This window comes from Carcharodon carcharias, chromosome 10 (assembly GCF_017639515.1).
Source record: "Carcharodon carcharias isolate sCarCar2 chromosome 10, sCarCar2.pri, whole genome shotgun sequence".
Classification (NCBI taxonomy): domain Eukaryota; kingdom Metazoa; phylum Chordata; class Chondrichthyes; order Lamniformes; family Lamnidae; genus Carcharodon; species Carcharodon carcharias.
The window spans coordinates 47,001,806-47,023,022 of NC_054476.1; the positions used below are offsets into that span (position 1 = coordinate 47,001,806).

Sequence of the window (21,217 nt, forward strand, 5' to 3'; positions counted from 1 at the left end):
TCAGACCTTCCAGCCCAAGCAGCATCCTAATAAATCTCCACTGCACCCTCTCCAGTTCAATCACAGCATTCCTATAATGTGGTGACCAGAACTGCACGCAGTACTCTAGTTGTGGCCTAACCAGCATTTTATACAGTTCCAGCATAACCTCCCTGCTCTTGTATTCTACACCTCAGCAAATAAAGGCAAGTATCCCATATACCTCCTTAACCACCTTATCTACCTGCCCTGCTACCTTCAGGGATCTGTGGATATGCACACCAAGGTCCCTCTGATCTTCAGTGCTTTCCAGGGTTTTACCATTCATAGTGTAATCCCTTGCCTTGTTAGCCCTCCCCAAGTGCATTACCTCACACTTTTCAGGGTTGAATTCCATTTGCCACTGCTCTGCCCACTTGACCAGTCCATTGATATATCCTGCAGTTTACGGCTATCCTCCTCACTATTTACCACCCTACCACTTTGCATGTCATCTGCAAACTTCTTGATCATACCCCTACATTTAAGTCCAAATCATTTACATACACGACAAACAGCAAGGGCCGCAGCACCGAGCCCTGTGGAACCCCACTGAAAACAGACTTCTAGTCACAGAAACATCCCTCTACCATCACTCTGTTTCCTGCCTCTCAGCCAATTTTGGATCCAACATGCCACTTTGCTTTGGATCCCATGGGCTCTTACTTTCTCGATGGCAGTGTCTCAGTCATAATGCTTCTTTTGTATTCTCCAAATAACTTGGTTACGGTTGTTCCACCTTGTGTGGCTGAGGGCCCCACAGACCTGGAGATTTTCAAAGTTTATCTGTTCTAGGACCTAGTTAGGTCAATAACTTTGGTCCCAGTTGGAGAGGAGTGAAGGAGAGTGAAGAGCAATGTCACCTAACAATCCTGTTTCTGATCATAGAAACTAGGAGGAGTAGGCCATTCGGCCCTTCAAGCCTGCTCCACCATTCATTATGATCATGGCTGATCATCCAACTCAATAGCCTGCTCCCGCTTTCTCCCCATACCCTTTGATCCCTTTCGCCCCAAGAGCTATATCTAACTCCTTCTTGGAAGCATACAATGTTTTGGTCTCAACTACTTTCTGTGGTAACCAATTCCAAAGGCTCACCACTCCCTGGGTGAAGAAATTTCTCCTCATCTGAGTCCTAAATGGTCTACCCCATAACGTCAGTCTGTGACCCCTGGTTCTGGGCTCCCCCATTATCGGGAACATCCTTCCTGCATCTACCCTGTCTAGTCCTGTTAGAATTTTATAGGTTTCTATGAGAACCTGCCTCATTCTTCTGAACTCCAGTGAATATAATCCTAATAGCCTCAATCTCTCCTCATATATCAACGTGGAGTGATTTTATTCTCTGAAAAGCACACGCATGTGAACATCAAATAATAACAATCAGATTTGGCCATATGGCCCCAGCAAATTAATAGCTTGCCAGTGCTCACTGTCCATGTTCATAAATAAAGCAGCACGGTAACATCATTAATACCATCCATTGAATAACCATCTCCAGGAAAAGAAGAAAAGAAGCTTCAAACTTGATTGTCTATTTTAAAAATTATGACAATGCTGGTATTTATTTGTTCCTTTACTCCACTGTGCACTGTACATCTCATGATGACCTGTGATACTATTGCCCCTGTACATTTCATATGTCCCATTTCTCTTAAACAAGAAATAGTGAAGATGGGGAGAAAAACGTACATCCAACGTTAACAGAAAGGTTCATCGGTTCTTTGAAACCATTCTCTTCGAAAGGGACTGGTTCAATTTCCATGGATTCCTTTGGTAATGTGGTGTTACTGTCTTCAGGCTGAAAGAGATAATGAATGTGCAAAGAGGTTAGTTCTTCAGCTACTGATTACAATAAGTTGTTATGGATATCATTTAAGTTTATTCTTTGGAATTCTCACAGTCTGATATACCTCTCTAAAAAAAGACAGAAACATCCTAATTGAAATTGAAACAAAAGTAAAGCATTTGGGACTACAATTTAGCTTGGTTTATCTTCTTTAATTCTGTTATGGAACACAAGGAGTTGAAAAAGAGTTTCATTCACAGAAATCACAGGCTGAATGTTCCACTGGTGTGGGGATCATGCAGGTCCCAAGTCCTACCAGCCTGGGTAATTTTTCTGGGGGTGGTCCATTGCTGCCTCTTGGAGCCCTTCCTAATTAGGGGCAGAGAGTGGGCTGCACAGGCAGGAGGACCATTCCGAATACCTTGGCTGTGCGGGCCAGCGGCTTAATTGTGAAAGGTGGGCAGTTCCAATGTAGGCTGAATATTGTTCACAAGGTTGTGGAGGCCAAGTCACTGAATATACTTAAGAAAATAGATATATTTCTGCACTCTAAAGGCATCAACGGATATGGGGAGAGCACAGGAGTACAGCGTTGACATAGAGGATCAGCCATGATCATACTGAATGGCGGAGAAGGATCGAAGGACCAAATGACCTACTCCTGCTCCTATTTTCTATGTTATTTTGTAGGGGACTGAGGAAATGGAGCCACATTCTGAAGACCTCTGAAATTTAAAATTAGTGAGGCCACAGCTGCAGGGCCATCACTGTGAAGGGAGGCCCATGCCCAAATATCTGGAGAGCATTGGGCCTCACTCTTCAGGCATAAGGAATGTACATCATGCTCCATGATGCCAAAAATGGTGCACCCAAGGTGCTGGTCCATGTTTCCCAAAACTCAGTGGGTCTTCCTTGTGTAATTTCTGGGACTACTGTAGAATAATTGCTATACATAGTCAACAACTCCTTGATTATTGTATCATGCACTACCAGGATGGTAGAAGCTGAAACGGATTGACCTTAGTCTTTCTCATTTAGCAATTCCTATATTTCCATAAATTCACAGACTTTCACAATATAAAAATATGGCTAATTGTCAGACTTCAGTTAATAAAATTAATCTAACCTTATACTCTGTGCCCTTTGGTTCCCCATTTACTATTATGTTCTCTGCCAGAAGATCCTGATTGCCACCATCCGATTGGTGCACAGTTGATTGGGATTGCAATTCAATTAGGGAAGGTGCAAGTTGGGAAGAATCCTCATCCACTGGTGGTGCGGATTTTTCTGAAGCAGAACGCTGCAACAGATACACCACAACAAAAGCATTTTAGTTTTAAAACAACTAATTTAATAGCACCTTTAACATAATAAAACATCCCAAGGCATTTTATGGAGGCTTTACACAGCAAAATATAACACTGAGCCACATAGGGAGATAGTAGGGCAATTGATCAAAACCTTGGTCAAAGAGGTAGGATAGGTAGGTTTTAAGGAATATCTTAGAAGGAGGAAAGAGAGAGGTGGAGGTGTTTAGGTATGGAATTCAGGAGCTTAAGTTGTAGGCAGATGAAAGCCCAACCACCAAATTCAGGGATGTTCAATAGGCTGAAATTAAAGGAAAGCAGATTGGAAGGTTGCAGAGCTGGAGGAGATTGCAGGGTCCAGATAATGGAGGGCTTCGAAAACTAGGACGAGAATTAAAAACTAAGGTGTTGTTTAACCAGGAGCCAGTGTAGGTCAGTGAGTGTAGGAAATATGGATGAATGGGATTTGGTACAAGTTAGTGTATGGGCAGATTTATGGAGGGTAGAATGTGGAAGGCTGGCCAGGGTGCACAAGAATAGTCAAGTCTGGAGGTTACAAAGGCATGGATGAGGGTTTCATCAGAAGAACTGAAGAGAAGTGGAGTTAGACAATGTTACAGAGGTGCATATAGGTATTCATGGTAATGGCACAGATATGTGGTTGAAAGCTCAACTTAGGGTCAAATATGACACACGATGGTTACAAACAATCCGGATCAAGCTCAGACAGTTACCAGGGAGATGGAGTTGGTGGTCAGAGAGCAGAGTTTGTGCGAGGGATGAAAACAATGTCTAGCGTTTCCAATACTCCAGCAAAGGTGATGGAAAGTGGCATTTACAGTGCTACCAAGCAGCATTTACTCAGCAATAACCATAGTTTGTGTTCCACCAGGGCCACTCAGCTCCTGACCTCATTACAACCTTGGTCCAAACATGGACAAAACAGTTGAACTCAAGAAAGGAGGTGAGTGTGACTGCCCTTTATATACTTGACCAAGTATAGCATCAAGCAGCCCTCGCAAAACTGAAGTCAGTGGGAATCAAGGGGGAAAACTTTCCACTTGGAGGAGTCATACCTATCACAAAGGAAGATGGTTGAGGTTGTTAGAGGTCAATCTCCTCAATCCCAGGACATTGCTACAGGGGTTCCTCAGTGTAGTGTCCTAGGCCCAACCATCTTCAGCTGTTTCATCAATGGCCTTCCCTCTATCATAAGGTCAGAAGTGGGGATGTTTGCGGATGATTGCACTATGTTCAGCACCATTCGTGATTTGTCAGATTCTGAAGCAGTCTGTATCCATATGCAATAAGACCTGGACAATATTCAGGCTTGGGCTAACAAGTGGCAAGGAACATTTATGCCACAGAAGTGCCAGGCAATGACCATCTCCAACAATAGAGAACCTAATAATCTCCTCTTGACATCAAATGGCATCACCATCACCAAATTTCCCTATCAACGTCCCAGGGGTTATCGTGGACCAGAAACTGAACTTGACCAGCCATATAAATACTGTGGCTACAACAGCAGGTCAGAGGCTGGAAATTCTGCAGTGAGCAACTCACCTCCTGACTCCCCAAAGCCTGTCCAGCATCTACAAAGCACAAGTCAGGAGCGTGATAGAATACTCTCCACTTGCCAGGATGAGTGCAGTTCCAACAACACAAGAGGTTCGGCACCACCCAGAACAAAACAGTCCGCTTGACTGACACCTTGTCCACCACAATAAACATTCACTCCCTCGACCACTGTTGCCAGTAGCAGCAGTGTGTACCATCTACAAGATACACTGCAGCAACTCACCAAGGCTCTTTTGACAGCATCTGCCAAACCTGTGGCCTATTTCACCTGGAAAGGACAAAGGCACCAAATGCACAGGAACACCACAACCTGCACGCTTCCCCAAGGCACTCACCATCCCAACTTGGAACTGTATCTCCATTTCTTCACTGTCACTGGGTCAAAATCCTGGAACTCCCTTCCTAACAGCATTGTGGGTGTTCCTACAGCACATGGACTGAAGCACACCGCCACTCAAGGGCAATTAGGGATGGGCTGGCCTAGCCAGTGACACCCATATCCCATGAATGAGTAAAAAAAAATTGGAGGAAATATCTGCTTATCCAGTACTGGATATTGGACAAGCAGTCTGGCAGTTTAGAGACAGTGGAGAGGTTGAGAGAGATGGTACTAAGATAAAGCTGGGTGTGGTCACCACCACTGGATGGAGATCAAATGAACACAAGATTTTATGCCGATATCAGCTTTACTGGTTTCAGTTGCATATTTGTGGAGTGTAAATGAAAGTTGGTTTTGTTGTTATAGTAAGTAATGGATAAGCATTTATGTCAGGATGGGGATGAGGAAACATGATCAAACCTTTCTAGGATAGCAATTGTTTGGTTTCCAAGAACCCAGTGTGATTCTATTAAGTGCAGTAAGATGAAAGGAAGGGAATGGACTTTTTGTCAGTATTTGCATGGATGTGAAAGCTGCGTTCTTGGTTGATACACAGGTCATCAATTTCAGGAGAGGGTTAATAATTTGAGGGGTGTGGGCAAGGGGGAGGAAAGAGGCCAAGAGAAGGATGGGGAGACAAATCTTACTGCACTTATTAAAAGCACTTATTATGTATTTTTGGAAACTAAAAGGTTGCCATCCTAGAATTTTAGATGATGCTGCAAGTTGATATGTAGTTTGTCTGCAGAGGGCGTTGCAGCCAAAGGCCAATCAATCCTAATCCTACCCAATGTCTAACATGGATATTCCCCAGTAAGCCTCAGTATAGCATTTAAGTGTGAGAACCCTGGCTAATTTTATCCTGTTCCTATGCTAAGTGACTGATTTACTGCTGATTTGGAAGCTATCAATTAATTCAGCTTAGGTGAAGACTTTCTATTCTGTAATGTTCATTGGACCAGGCAATGCCTTTATCCACAGATAACCTTTTGGGTGTTTTTCAAGTTTTATAACTTTGTGAAACTACTTCCAGTTAGCTACATGTAGTTCACATCCCAGAAATCACAATGAGTTTCAGACACCTATATGAGTGCTCATGCTATCCCTCCCTCCCTCATCTACTGTTTTTAAAAGGTTCCTTATATTCCATGTTCTTGGAAATTTGAAGATTGCTTTTCCAAAATTCAAGTTTACAGTTAAAGGAGTCAGGTCTGAAGATTGATGTGAGTGGACTGAATTTCCAGCAGAAAAATAAACCACAATGTATATTTATGCAATGTGGCTTAAAAGGAGTATGGTAACAATCTGGAAGATCACTTGGACACCAAAATCTCTGCCTCAAGTTAAACTCTGTCCTTGCATCATCAATTCCAGTTAATTCAGTGCATCATAACTATTTCTCACTGCATAGAATGGGGGATTGCTACCTAGGATTGGCTGGCTATTGACATTTCTCAGCTCTTGTCTGTACGCTGCTTTGCAATCTTTCACCCCATTTCTGAATTTTTAGAAGCTTCTTGCTGCTTAAAAGAGCTACTAAAGATTCCATAATTAAAACCAGCAGACTGGATGGTGCAGTAACTTAAACAATGATCATGTGTCTCTGGTTGGAAATTTGAAACTGAGCCAGAATGATGGAATGTCTTTAGAGTCAAAAGTGAAATTCACCATGGCAGTTTTAATTCAGTTCCTTGTGAATGTGTGCCCATCGTCCCCAAAAATAGGGCTAAAATTTGCAGATTTAAGAGGCCACAAAATGGTTCCTGTGGGAAATGAAATTCTGGTTATTAATTTACCTCCAAAGAGAGGACAATTTAACATAAGAATTAGGAGGAGTAGACCACTCTGCCTCTAGAGCCTGCTCCGCCTTTCAATAAGATTATGGCTGATCTAATTTTAACCTCAATTCCACATTCCTGCCTACCCTTGATAACCTTTCACCCTCTTGCTTATCAAGAATCTATCTACCTGTGCCTTAAAGATATTCTAAGACTCTGCCTCAACTATCTTTTGAGGAAGAGAATTCCAAAGTCTCTCAACCCTCCGAGAGAATTTTTTTCCTCATCTCTAGGCAGCACCTTATTTTTAAACAGTGACCCAACATAACATATCTTCTTTTTCTAATGCAATGTACATGTAATTTTTTTTAAAAAAAGATAATCAGTATTATAATGCACTCAACTGAACAGGTCAGTACAACATAAACAGATCACAATTACTTTATGGGTTATTTATTTTGAATCTGAAAGGTTCGCTCAATACCTAAACAATGAGTACACTTACAATTTTTGTAAATTTTCAAAGCTATTGATATGTAGTTGAAGCAAGTAAATGGAAAACTATGAAATTATATTGTTTCACCATCTTACATCAACAGGAGAGAGAGAAAAAAGAGAGAGAGAGAGTAATCTACTTTTATCTGTCCTCTAGCCTACCCAAATTAACTATGAATCACTGTTCATTAAATGTCATGGCAGCTTCCACCAAGAATTTGTTAATTTCAGAAAGAGGAGCCCCACCCAGATTGAGTCAAGGGAAGGATTTACAACAACTGGCGCATGTCCCAGAGCCACTAATACATAAAGGGTCACCAAGACGTCTCTAAAGGTTATCTAGGATTTTTATTTTATTTTATTGGGATAGTAGCAATGTAGATACAAAATTGGCTGAGGGATAGGAAACAGAGTAATGGTTAATGGGTATTTTTTTGGGCTGGTACAAGGTTTGTAGTGGAGTTCCCCAGAGGTCAGTAATGGGACCCTTCTTTTTCCTGATATGTATAAATGATCTAGATCTTGGTGTATTTCAAAGTTTGCTGATGTCACAAACTTGGGAGAATTGTAAACTGTGAAGAGGACAGTGGAGAACTTCAAAAGGATATTGTCATATTGGCAGAGTGGACAGATAGGTGGCAGATGAAGTTCAATACAGAGAAATGTGAGGTGATGTACTTTGGTACAAAGAACATGGAAAGACAGTATAAAATAAAAGGACACAATTCTAAAGGGTGTGCAGGAGCAGAGGGACCTGGGTGCATATGTACATTAAGTCATTAAAGGTGACAGGACAGAGAGAGCTATTTCTAAAGCATACGGTATTCTAGGCTTCATTAATAGGGCCATAGAGTACAAGAGCAGGGAGGTCTTGATGAACTTATATAAGACACTGCTTAGACCTCAGTTAGTAGTATTGTGTACAGTTCTGGGTGCCACTCTATAGGAAGAATGTGAACACAATGGAGGGAGTGCAGAAGAGGTTTAAGAGAATGGTTCCAGGGATGAGAAACTTCAGTTATGAGGAAAGTTTGGAGAAGTTGGGAATGTTTTTCTTGGAGAGGAGAAGGCTAAGAGTAGGCTTGATAGAAACTTTAAAAAATATGAGGGGTCTGGACAGAGTAGATAGGGAGAAACTGTTCCCACTTATAAACGGATTGAGAATCAGAGGGCACAGTTTTGAAGTGTTTTGCAAAAGAAGCAAATGCGAGGTGAGAAAAAACTTTTTCACAAAGTGAGTAGTTAGAGTTTGGAATGCACTGTCTGGAAGTGTGGTGGAGGCAGTTTCGATTGAGGGATTCAAGAGGGTATTGGATGATTATTTAAATAGAAACAATGTGCAGGATTGCAGGGAAAAGACAGGAGATTGGCATTAAAATGCTCACAGCCGGTGCAGACATGATGGGCTAAATGGCCTCCTTCTGCACTGTAACAATTGTGTGATATAAAGTCGAACAGTCCATCTCTGGTTTCTTGAGGGCTGCTTCACTTAAACATGAAAAAATATTTGGAAATCCTGTTCCAGCACAATGTAGCCATACATAATCTCACTTCCCCACTATAACATCTCAACAAATATTTTCTGATTAGGCAGAACACTCCTCCTCCCCTTCTAAAAATGCAGAAAGAATCTCTCCAACTCCCACCTTCTAATTAGCAGTTACTCAGTGAGATTGGGCATTCAAGCAGTAAACTGCGTAAAGCATCTTTGATTAATTAACCTAAAACACAAAGGCATACATTTACAGTAAAAGTACAAGATCATTATAATATGTGCATAGATTCTATATTAACCCCTGTCTGTGATACAAAATGTTTCATTAATTTAAAAAAAATCTTCACTAAAGCCAATATGGGAAAGCTTAAATAAAAACAGAGGATGCCAGGTTTGCACAGATCAGTCTTCGTCTGAAAGAGGAAAAGAAAACTTTTGATGGTTTTCATGAAGAATTACATGCCAAGGTGCTAACCTATCCGTCTTTTCCAGAATCAAACTGATCGATAGTGCATTTCACAATTGCAACATCTGTTTCTTAACAGTGTGTTTCTGATTTTGGTCAAGTAAATGTGTTTAGTAGAAGCCAGACAGTTCTCCAAACAGAAGAAAACAGTTCAAGAGCAGAAAGAAAAACAGAAAATGCTGGAAAAACTCAGCAGGTCTGACGTCATCCGAGGAGAAAAAAACAGAGTTGATGTTGAGTCCATATGATCCTTCTTCAGAGCTGAGTTCAAGAGCAGGTCCCTTTGGTGCTTCTTTACACCATAAAATTATAAATACTTGCTTATTAAGAGTGGTTTGGTAGTACAGAATTTGAGTACTGCTGCAAAAAAAAAGAGACATGCTATCAAAGTTTATCATCTTGCATTCATCAGGGCAGTTTGTAAGAAAACCAACAGTAAAGGGAACAACAACTTATGCTGCTTGAGAGAAGTGCTCATTGGTTGGCAAGTAGACTTCGACTGGTAGAAGCACTGACATCAGGCAACAGTCAACTACCAAGCTTTTGTTCAAATTCAAACCAGGCACGTTGACTTTGGTCAAGTTATTGCAGTGAAGAATGAACCAGGGAATAACTGCGCCCCAAGCTTTTGTTTAGTTGAAAAAGGCACAATGAGTGGACAGGGCCCTGTGAGTGAATATATGTAGCTTCGAGCGTGCATAAATGAGCCACACATTGCATCTGACTGATGATCTTAAATTGGTTTTCAGTGTAATTCTTAGTACAATCAGGATTATTTAGCAAGTGCTTTCCAATCATGGAATCACATCTAATGTTGGGCACTACATCGTGAGATTTGCAAGCATGGGTTGGTTAAATATGGTTTGTACTTTGCCTGCTGTGAACAGCTAAAGGGACAGTTGTTTGATACGATCCACTAGTTGTTGGGATGTATGGTCTACATAACTGGCATCATATATCAAACAGCGTGTCTCTTCGGCTGTTCATAACAGGCAAAGTACCCAACCAGCCCCTGCTTTCAAAACTCGAAACATAGGGCTGAATTATCCCTCATCAGGGGGGTTGTGCAGGGGCGGGGGGGGGATGGAACACAAACCGGATCAGCTCCCCCGATAAGGTGCACGCCGCCATTTAGGCTCACCCCGCGTGACACATACCCGGAAGCGCTGAGCGCTTCCTGAACAGGCAGGGGGTGAAATTCCCCAAGTCGGGGCCTGTGCTCTTTCGCACCTCCGTGCCTCAGGGAAATTGGTTTAAATTCTGAAAAATTTAATAATGGAAAAAAATTTTAAGGACACGTCCCCTCATGTGAAAATGTCACATGAGCTGGGACATGTCCATTAATTTTTTCAAAATTTTTTATTTAATTAATAAACCCTTCATGAAACCTCATCCATGGGCGGGACAAGTTTCACGAAAAATGTGAAGGACGCCTGGGCTCTGTGCCTGCCCACCAGCCTTAAGGTTGGACTTACTTTCTTAATGACCTTAATAGGCCTTTGACAGTTCGGCAGGCGCGCAGCCGATGCGGCTGTGCGCCTGCCGAACTGGCAATCTAAATGACGTGCGGTGACGCTGGGTTGCACGCCCGGCATCACCGCGTGTCATTTTACGCATCAGCGAGCGGGCCCCGCCCCCCCCTCGCCGACACGAAAATTTTGCCCATCGTGTCCAACATTAGATGTGATTCAGCAATTGGACAACATTGCGCCTTTTTCAACTAAACTGAAGTTTGGGGGTCAGTAATTCCCCATGGCAATGCCTTTACCAATCAGATTCAACTTGCCTGGTTTGAATTTGAACAAAAGCTTGGCAGTCAGCTGTTCCCTGGTGCATTTCTCCATAGCAATGCCTCTGCCAGAGTCCACTTGCCAACTTATCAGCACTCTCTTCTCATGCAGTATATATTCTTGTTCCCTTTACTACTGGTATTCTTGCAAACTGTCCTGGTGAGTGCAAGACAAAAAGCTTTGACAGCATGTTTCTTTTTCCAGCAATACTTAATTTTTAGTAGTCATATCTAGATGCATTGGATGTTCCCGAGGGATGTGCATTATTCCCTGCTCCAATGATGAGACTGAATAGAACATCACATGAGGGGACTGTACCATTTTATCTTGTCATTCTTGTTGCCTTCAGAATCAAATATTCCAATGCACACCTGACTGGGCTCCCACTTTGCATCGTCCATAAATTTGAGTTCATCCAAAACTCTGCTGCATGTATTCTAAACCACACCAAGTGCAGCTCACCTATCATCCCTGTGCTCACTGATGTGCTTTGGCTCCTGGTCACTAACATTTAAATAATAAAATCCTCTATCCTTCTGTTCAAATACCTCAAAATGTTGCCCCTTCCTATAGCTATAACCTCTTCTTGCCCTACAACCCTCAAAGAACTTTCCAGTCCTTAAACTCTAGATTCTTATGAATCCTCCATTCCCTTCACCTCATCATTGGTGGCCCTACCTTTAGCCACCTAGACCATATACTCTGGAACTCCCTCCCTAAACCTCTGTCTTTCTCCCTCTCTTTCCTTCTTAAGATCTCCGTAAATCTTATCACATTGATCAAGATTTTTGTCACCTGTCCTAATTGCCTTGGTGCCAATCTGTGTGTCTGGCTACACTCCTGTGAAGCACCTTGGGGTGTTTTCCTACATTAAAGGGCACGCTAAACAAATGCAAGTTGGTATTGCAAGTTGGAAACAGGGAACTGAAGTGGAATATAACAGGGTTCAGGATAGCAATTGCAAACAGAATGAAAGCATTTGACAAACTGGTCACCTAATTTGCGTTTGGTCTCATTATTATAAAAGACAGCACACCTTTATAAATACGCTATTTTTAAATATCTCCCAATCTTGAAGAAGGTTCCACGCCTGAAATTAGCTCCTGATAATAATCAGCAGCTATCTTCTTCACTTGAGGAAACCTGCGCCCTGGAACACCGGGCAAGTCCATGATGTTCATTAATTTCTCAAAGTATACTGGTTAATAATTGTGGAGAGAAAAAAGTATTGCCAATCTCCTTTTCAGATTTCCAGCATTTGTAGTGGTTTGCTTTATGTTCAAAGAAGCAATTAAAATGAGATTTATTCTGCCTTATAGTCGTTAAGCCATGACAAAAAGTCATTCAAAATTCGCACAACACTCGTCCATTTGCTACCATCTTTAAAAATGCATTTGCTTCAATGAATAATTGCGCAATTGAAGTTTGTGTCATCAAACAATTCAGTTGTTATTTTGAGAAAATCAGTTTTATGAAGAATTTATCTAATGGTCTCTAAAAAAAAAATTCCCCAAAGGAAATAAAAATGCACTTTGAAGCAATTTATTCAATTCCCCTTTTAGGTTTGTGGATCTAGTTAAACATGTGCAGTTCAGCTTTAAGTATTGCTGCTAAACGCACATAGACTATTCTCTGTAGGCATTTACAGTGCATGCTAACTTGCTTTGATGCAGAGGAAATAAAACTATAGATGCTATTGAAAACAAGAGATTAGATTTGACATTGAAAAAATAGTTACAGTACTCAGAACAATCTTAATCCCCCCCTGATGCACATATATTTTGTGTGTTGCAGAGACATTTCTGCAATTGTCTGTCATTTTTCTCTAGCTCTCTTTTTTCATGCAAAAGTTCTTCTTTTCCGCTGTAGTCTTGTGGTTCACTGAATTGCTGTTAGAGGTGTCTATTCCTGAAGGTAATGCAGCTGAACAGCAGGTGTATTTACCCAATGAGTATAAGATGCAAGTCTTAGATGAATAAAGCCCATCATAAACATGTAAATGCCCTTACTCAACAAAAACCAGCCATGACAATTTGCACCACAATCAAAAAACTTTCCTCCCGCTGGTAAAATTTCTAGCTAAGATTATCACTGGGGCATGGAGGGGAAGGCTGGAGAGGCGGGTGGTAGCGGGGAAGTAGCTTAAAATGATGATTAGACACTTCCTGCTGCCTTCCGATGCAGTTGCAGCCACTTCAATTTTAAATATTAAATTTTTGGAGGCCAATGCAAATTTTTCTGATTATGATACAGGCTCAACACGTTCCCTCTAGGGTGATAGGAAGGAGTAACAAGCCCAAAGAACCATGGATGACCAGAAATATTCAGGTTACAATGAGAAGGAAAAGTGAGGCTTTTAGCAGGTACAAGGGAAGCAACTCAGCAGAGGCATTAGTTGAGTACAGAGGGTGCAGGCTTAAGAAAACAATTAGGAGAGCAAAGAGGGGATATGAGAAAGCTCTGGTTGGTAAAAGTAGGGAAAATCCCAAGATATTGGAAAAGTATATCAATGGGAAGAGGATAACCAGGGAAAGAGTAGGGCCCATAAGGGACCAAGGGGGCAATCTATGGATGAAGCCAGAGGACATTGCTAGAGTGTTGAATGAATACTTCACGTCCATTTTCACCCAAGAGAATGAGGATGAAGGTATCGAACTCAGGGAGAGAAACTGCAAGGTTCTTAAGCAAATGGATATAGGGAGTGACAAGGTATTGGAGGTGTTGGCAGGCTTAAAAGTGGACAAATTTCCAGGTCCGGATGATTTATGTCCCAGACTGCTGAGGGAGGCAAGGGAGGAGATCGCAGGGGCTCTGACCCAAATTTTTAATTCCTCTCTGGCCACGGGGGAGGTGCCAGAGGACTGGAGAACAGCTAATGTGGTTCCCCTAGTTAAGAAGGGTTTAGAGATAAGCCAGGGAACTACAGGCCAGTGAGTCTCATGTCAGTGGTAGGGAAACTATTGGAGAAAGTTCTGAAGGAGAGTATCTATCTCCACTTGGAGAGGCAAGGTTTGATCAGGGATAGTCAGCATGGCTTTGTCAGAGGGAGGTCATGCCTAACAAATTTGATTGAATTTTTTGAGGAAGTGACCAGGTGTGTAGATGAGGGTAGTGCAGTTGATGTAGTTTATATGGATTTCAGCAAAGCCTTTGACAAGGTCCCACATGGGAGACTTATAAAGAAGGAAAATGCACATGGGATACAGGGCAATTTGATAAGGCGGATTCAAAATTGGCTTAGTTGTAGGAGGCAGAGGGTGATGACAGAAGGATGCTTTAGTGACTGGAAGCCAGTGTACAGTGGCGAACCACAGGGATCTGTGCTCGGTCCCCTATTATTTGTCATTTATATAAACGACATAGATGACTATGTGGGGGTAGGATTAGTAAGTTTGCGGATGACACAAAGATTGGCTGGGTGGTTAACAGTGAGATTGAGTGTCTTGGGCTACGGGAAGATATAGATGGGATGGTCAAATGGGCAGATAAGTGGCAGATGGAATTGAACCCTGAAAAGTGTGAGGTGATACACTTTGAAAGGAGTAATTTGTCAAGGAAGTATTCAATGAACGGCATGGCACTAGGAAGTTCTGAGGAACAAAGGGATCTTGGCGTGTGTGTCCATAGATCTCTGAAGGCAGAGAGGCATGTTAGTGGGGTGGTGCAAAAGGCATATGGGACACTTGCCTTTATTAATCGAGGAATAGATTACAAAAAGTAGGAAGGTCATGTTGGAGTTGTATAGAACCTTGGTGAGGCCACAGCTGGAGTACTGTGTGCAGTTCTGGTCGCCACATTATAGGAAGGATGTGATTGCACTGGAGGGGGCACAGAGGAGATTCACCAGGATGTTGCCTGGTATGAAACACTTAAAATTATGAAGAGAGGTTGGATAGACTTGGGTTGTTTTTGTTGGAGAAGAGAAGACTGAGGGGAGACCTGATCGAGGTGTACAAGATTATGAGGGGCATGGACAGGGTGGATAGAGAGCAGCTGTTCCCCTTAGTTGAAGGGTCAGTCACAAGGGGGCATAAGTTCAAGGTGAAGGGCAGGAGGTTTAGTCGGGGCATTGGGGGAAAACTTTTTACCCAGAGGGTGGTGATGGTCTGGAATGCACTGCCTGGGAGGGTGGTGGAGGCAGGTTGCCTCATATCCTTTAAACTATCTGGATGAGCAATTGGCACGTCATAACATTCAAGGCTATGGGCCAAGTGCTGGTAAATGGAATTAGGTAAGTAGGTCAGGTGCATCTCATGTGTCGGTGCAGACTCGATGGGACGAAGGGCCTCTTCTGCACTGTGATTCTGATTGTGGTTTTCAACGTTAAGCCTGGCAGGGGAACCTGTCGGAGGCAGTAAAGTTTTTTGAAGAGACCCAGGTATGTTAAAATTTTTAAATCTTTAAGGTTTCCTTGTGTATCAGAAGGTGCACTCCTCTCGAGTCTGCAAGGAATCCTTGAGCTTTCCATATTCAGGACCTCCCTTCCCTTCCCCGATCCTAAATGCTTGGTGCAGGGAGCCATTCCCTTAGGTCCCGGTAAAACCTCATGTCACCCTTGCAGTCAATGCCCCTCCCAAGATTTCTAGCAGTTTCAGGTGGAAATCAGTGTGGAATGTGATAATTATGTCTCGGAGTTAAAGGTGGGTACCAAGCTGGTGCCATTGTGGCACTACCCACCCACGTTGGCTTCAGAGTTAAGATCAGGGCTATAGTTTTGACAACACATGAATAGAAGCATCAACAATTTGGCAATTTTTTTTTGCACAATCACTACCTTGCTCCTTTTTTTCAAAGCAGCTGAAGACTTCTTTTGTGTTGATGACCTAGTGGCGGTTGATTGCTTCCCAATTGTGTTACGTATTCCCAATAAATCCAGTGGTTGGAGAGGGATGGTGCTTTTTCTGTGACAATTTACAAACTGACGTTCCTCCGTATTAAGATGATTGTGCAACTAGGGAAAAAAATGGCGAAAATTATAAAAAAAAAATTCATTGCTGGAACACGGGTGGATATAAATCAGAGACATCCATGATGATTAGAGATATTTACAATTTCACTAGAGACAATGATGCAAGTCATCTTAGATAATGTTACAAATACATTGTTCAAAGAACAATGCTTAAAAAGGTAATTATTCTAACAGTTCAAACACACAAATCTGCCTTCTCACTGTATCCCTCAACCTTTTCTGTCTTCAGATGAAGATTAATTGCCTTTCAAAATATAGTGCTACCGACCACCATCACTGGTCTATCCCAGGAACATCCTTGATAAACTAATTATCTATACACCAAGATGCTTCCAAGCTGAGCATTTACCGTCTTTGTTTCTTGCTGGCAGGTATGCCATCGTGGAAAGCAGTGGAGGATAAACTTCCATTCGTGAAATGAGCCAGAAGTGTGACTGCACTCTCTGATAACACTTGCGATAACATCGCATTAACATTCAAGTGTTGATATAGCAGAATGCTATACACAATGGCTCTGCCTTCACGTATGGACCTCTGCCAATCATTCTATTCCATCCCAACAAAAGCATGGTGATGCAGATCAAGGAAGATTTTAGTCCACCTACAGTTTTATGGGTGTTTGAGGTTGCATTCTAGGATCAATGGCCATACTTGTCACTACTTTTTTTTTAAAGTATATGCAAGCAATTAACAGAGCTGTGACACACTACCAAAACTGTTCTTTCAAAGAAGCTGATACCTTACACGTATTATATATAGTCTAGACTATATTTCATTGTCGTAGTACAAATTAGATAAAATTAAGCAGATTACCAATGTCATCTTAACTCTTCAATGTGTTAAAATCTTGGAATATGTCCTGGAGTGTGGTATTTTTTGCAGTACATACACAAATGTTAAGATCTATGCAACTTATCAGAATTCACCATTTTTGTCTTTTGTTAGCAGGTGTGTCATAGTGAAAAGCAATGGAGGAGGATCAGCTTCCATTTATGCTCACAAAGCCAGAAGGTGTGATGCACTTTCTGATAAGGCTTGAGATAATATCAGCAGTTACACCCTGTATGTTCAAATGCTAATACAGGAGAATGCTATACACAATAGTTCTGCCTAACAGTGTAGTACTGTTTTTTTGTCAAACTAATTTTGATCACTTGACTGACCTACAGCCCACTCATCCACATCAACATTTTGGGAAAATGGACAACGCAACAAACAGAATAACTGAACCATTAAACACAAATGGGCAACAAAGATACACCTCAATAACCTCAAACATATTAAGTCTCACTACCCCAGTACTTCTGCAAAATCCATGAACTATAAGGATTCAACTTCAATGGCACCATTTAGATTAAATCACTACATAAATATGGGGTTCCATTGTGACACTAAAAGTAGATATAAGATTCTATTTCTACCATTTAATGGTTTTCAATTTTTTCAAAATGCTAGTTGGCCCAAGGCCAATTAACTTTTCTACGTTCAGCAAGATCCGAGTTTGAGAGATTGTGATCCCTCATCTTCCTGCCATTTGAACTGTTATAAGTTTAAACCTAAGAGTTACTATTGAATTAGGGTGGACAAAGAATGCATTAGCCACTGGTTTGCTTCTGGCACTCCAGTTGAATTTGTTTATTGTTTATTTGTCTTCCTGCGCTATCAGCAAAATCAGGGATTAAACTTTGGATGTAACTGGCTGCACAGTTTGTTAAACTACTTTATACACAAATCATTTTTTTTTACATTTTTCCCCCCATTTCAGACACCCATCATCCACATTAAGCGATGTTTACTTTAGAAACCCCACGGTCAACTTATGTCCCCCAACTATGCTTTAACTTCAGATGAGTACCCCATTTGCTCCCATTATGAAGCGTTCACCATTGAGTAGGACTGCTAATTTGAATAGTCCTGTACTGTGAACCAGCTCAATGAGTAACTACAGCACCAAAAGAAAAATGTTTTTCAGTAGTTTGATTTGGATTTTGAACTAGAAAAATGTTGTAGGCATATTTTGTAAATTATTGTGGAGAATAACAGTCAAATTATAAAAATATGAATAACTGGTGATTAGTTTATTTTTGCTTTTACCTTTAAAATTTTGTTTAACCTGCAACCTTAGCTACAGCATAGGCAGCACCTCCCTACAGAATCACTGGTGCAATTTTGGGGGGGGGGGCGGCAGCACTTCCTTTGGTCAGCTGCATGGAAACCTTTTAACCAAATATTCTGCAAGCTTCATTGTGACCCTTTGCTAGCCTTTCAGTCATCTACCAAATCTGTGAGCCTTATCAGGTCTTCGTAACAAGTAGCACAGCACACTTCAAAGCAGCACAGCATTAAAGCTGAAATTTTATTTACAAAAAACCGAGAACAACATTTTTAGAAATCAAACTGGGAAAGTGAAACTGCTGTACTGAAAATAGACCATTCTATGGACTGGTATTACTATATCTTACTTTCCTCTCCTCATGTACCAAACACACCTTCCATTTCTCCTGTGCAATGTGTCTCCGCGATAAAACTGTAACCTATCTACAAACTACTGTAAGGAAGTTCTAACTTAAAAGCTGAAAAGAAAAGGCACTAACAAAGATAATGGAGAGGGAGAAATAAACAGGCAGTGGACAGAAAAAAGCACTGCTGAAAGAGCAACTGTGTCAGTGTCATCCAAATAAACACTGTTGGAGAATGAGAAAGAGAGAGAGAGAGGGAGAGAACGCACAGATGTACGAAAACAGAAAACCAAACCTCTTTAATTGATGGTCTTTTTTACTAGTTTCTTTTCGGCCAGTTAGGTTGATCATTTATTCTTTGCCCTTTTGTAACACATCTTTTCACAATAAGATACATTGGATTATCTGTTCATTTCATTCTTTGTTTATTCCCATTCAAACTCCATAATTTCTTCATTTGCTTACTATCTCTAGAGCACTGGCCTCAACTGTTCTCTTCTTCTCCCACTTTAAACAATATGACACCCAAACATTCAAAGACAAGGGAATGAAAACCAAGACATCAAGCAGCAATAAGGTGACATCTCACAATTAAAGCTCCCTCACTCCAATTGACAAGGATACCGGAATCAAGTAAAAATGATTTATTGCTTATACTTAGCACAAAAATAGAGGCAGTCAACAAAGAACTTTACACAATACTGTGATGATCTCAAGACAAGTGAGTTTCGTTCTTATTATGTTGATTTTATCCGACCTTTAAGTAAAATAAATGACCCTGAATTCAGCATTACACCCATTCTTCCTGAAAGTAGCTCAAGTAAGTGAGATTAAGCCTCATTTACGTTCTCAGTATGTAGAAGCCCATGCAGCTTGTCCTGAACATTACAAAAGCCAAGAAAAGTGACCCCACCCTGGCTTAGGTTTACTTAGGTATATGATACAACACTTATTGAAACATTTTCATTGAAACCATTCCCTGCGCTAGACCATATTTCCAATGCTTTTTTAAAAAAGCAGAGTTATATCATGATAGTTGTCATAAGCCTTGTGATCTGTTTTTAATACATCTCATTTACATTAACTTGACTGACCACATTTAATGGTTTTACCTGGTTATCATCACTCTGATGGCCTAGTCCAGTCTGCTGATCCCGATCGTTTACCACCACTCTTTGAAGACCAAGGTGCTGTAGTTCAATTGACATTTCTTGTTTTTTTTGGTCAGGTTGTCTCACAATGGAATTCTGTGCCAAATTAGTATCCTGCACATGCTGTGTGGTTTGGTTAAATTGGTCCGGTTTTTCTAAGAGATCCTTAAAGCTCATTGGCATTTGATCTGGTTGACATGTTTGTTTTGTCACTGTGCTCCGTTGGCCTGTTTTCTCTGGATGGGATTTGCCCTGTGCTTCTTCCACAGATGGTTGCTGTTGAATTTGTTGTAGCTGTAGTTGCTGCTTTAAAGGATAGGGTTGCAACGCTGACTGCTTCAGATGCTTCAAATGCTGTATTTGGCAGCGCTGTTTCTGTGGTTGTGGTTGGTGCACAAGCTGTTTTTGTTGCTGCAAGGCCACCACATGCACTGGTTTCATGCTCCTTTGTTGCTGCATGGTATATGCTGGATGCAAACTTTGATGCAGGTGTTGTGCTTGTAAATGCCCTATCAAAACTGGGCTCTGCTCAAGTCCAGTCTGAGCTACATGCCATTGCTGCAAAGTTGGTATTGGCTGTACTGGCAATGGATGTGGAAAATATTTCTGTTGAGGCTGGCTCTGGTGCATGCTACTGTACTGCAACTGGAGCTGATGCTGCAAATGTCCCGGAATTTGGCCCAAACTTTGATGATGCTGCAAACAGTTTAAGGCCTCGTGCTCTTTGTGAAGTGGATGTAGGTCTGGACAATGATTGTTACAGACTGAATATTGTTGGCCAGGGTTCTGGCACAGAAGAGATTGCTGTAAACCTGTTCCATGAGTTGCAATGTCACATGGTGCTGGTGATGCCTGTTGATGGAAGGAGGGCTGGCATTCCTGGTGAATTGCATTTTCACAATCAAACGACAAATGGCCTGAGGGAAGAGAACAAATTACAATATACTCCTAAAAGAAAAAAATAGGATTAAGTCTTTTAATTTTCAAATTTTTCTCCTCTCTACTCAGACATGCAAATTCTTGCTGGAGTACATGGTCATGCGCATTAACAGTACATCAGTACCTCAGCCAAAAGGATCAGCTCACATACGCAAGTCAGAACAGTGAATGCTAACAAGCTATTTTTCCAAGGTTCCCATACAGATGCATAACTGCCAGCAAAGGATTACAATCAGGACAGAGAACTGTGCCTGATTCTTCACCTCCAAAGACCAGATGCACTGAAGCTAAGCACAGCATGCCTCCTGCCACTCTGAATGAAAGCAGTTCACTTAGCACAGACTAGGAATTAGGACTGGGATTAACCTAACTCAATATTACATTAGGTGGTACCTTTACCATGTAGACCACATATCCAAAGATGCCCACACTATTGAACTCAATATAAATCCCGTTAAAGGGATATGGTTTCTTCCATCATCTAGGTGGCTCAAAGCCTCAATTTTAAACAAGCTCATAAATTATGGAACTTTGGACCCGTGGATAACAAATTCACATGACGAATGTCTTTTAAAAAATCCCTTGCAACCTTATAGCATTC

At 41.4% G+C, this 21,217-nt stretch overlaps 1 protein-coding gene across 1 annotated transcript in view; it reads right to left on the reverse strand.

Moving 5' to 3' along the window:
* Positions 1-21,217, reverse strand: part of trim66 (tripartite motif containing 66) — a 257,603-nt gene that overhangs the window by 26,598 nt on the left and 209,788 nt on the right. Inside the window, exons 9-12 of the mRNA XM_041196519.1 lie at positions 19,639-20,594; positions 15,873-16,049; positions 2,934-3,107; positions 1,711-1,819 (exon numbers count right to left, since the gene is read on the reverse strand). Coding sequence (XP_041052453.1) covers positions 1,711-1,819; positions 2,934-3,107; positions 15,873-16,049; positions 19,639-20,594 — 1,416 coding nt within the window. The remainder of the gene's footprint in view (positions 1-1,710; positions 1,820-2,933; positions 3,108-15,872; positions 16,050-19,638; positions 20,595-21,217) is intronic.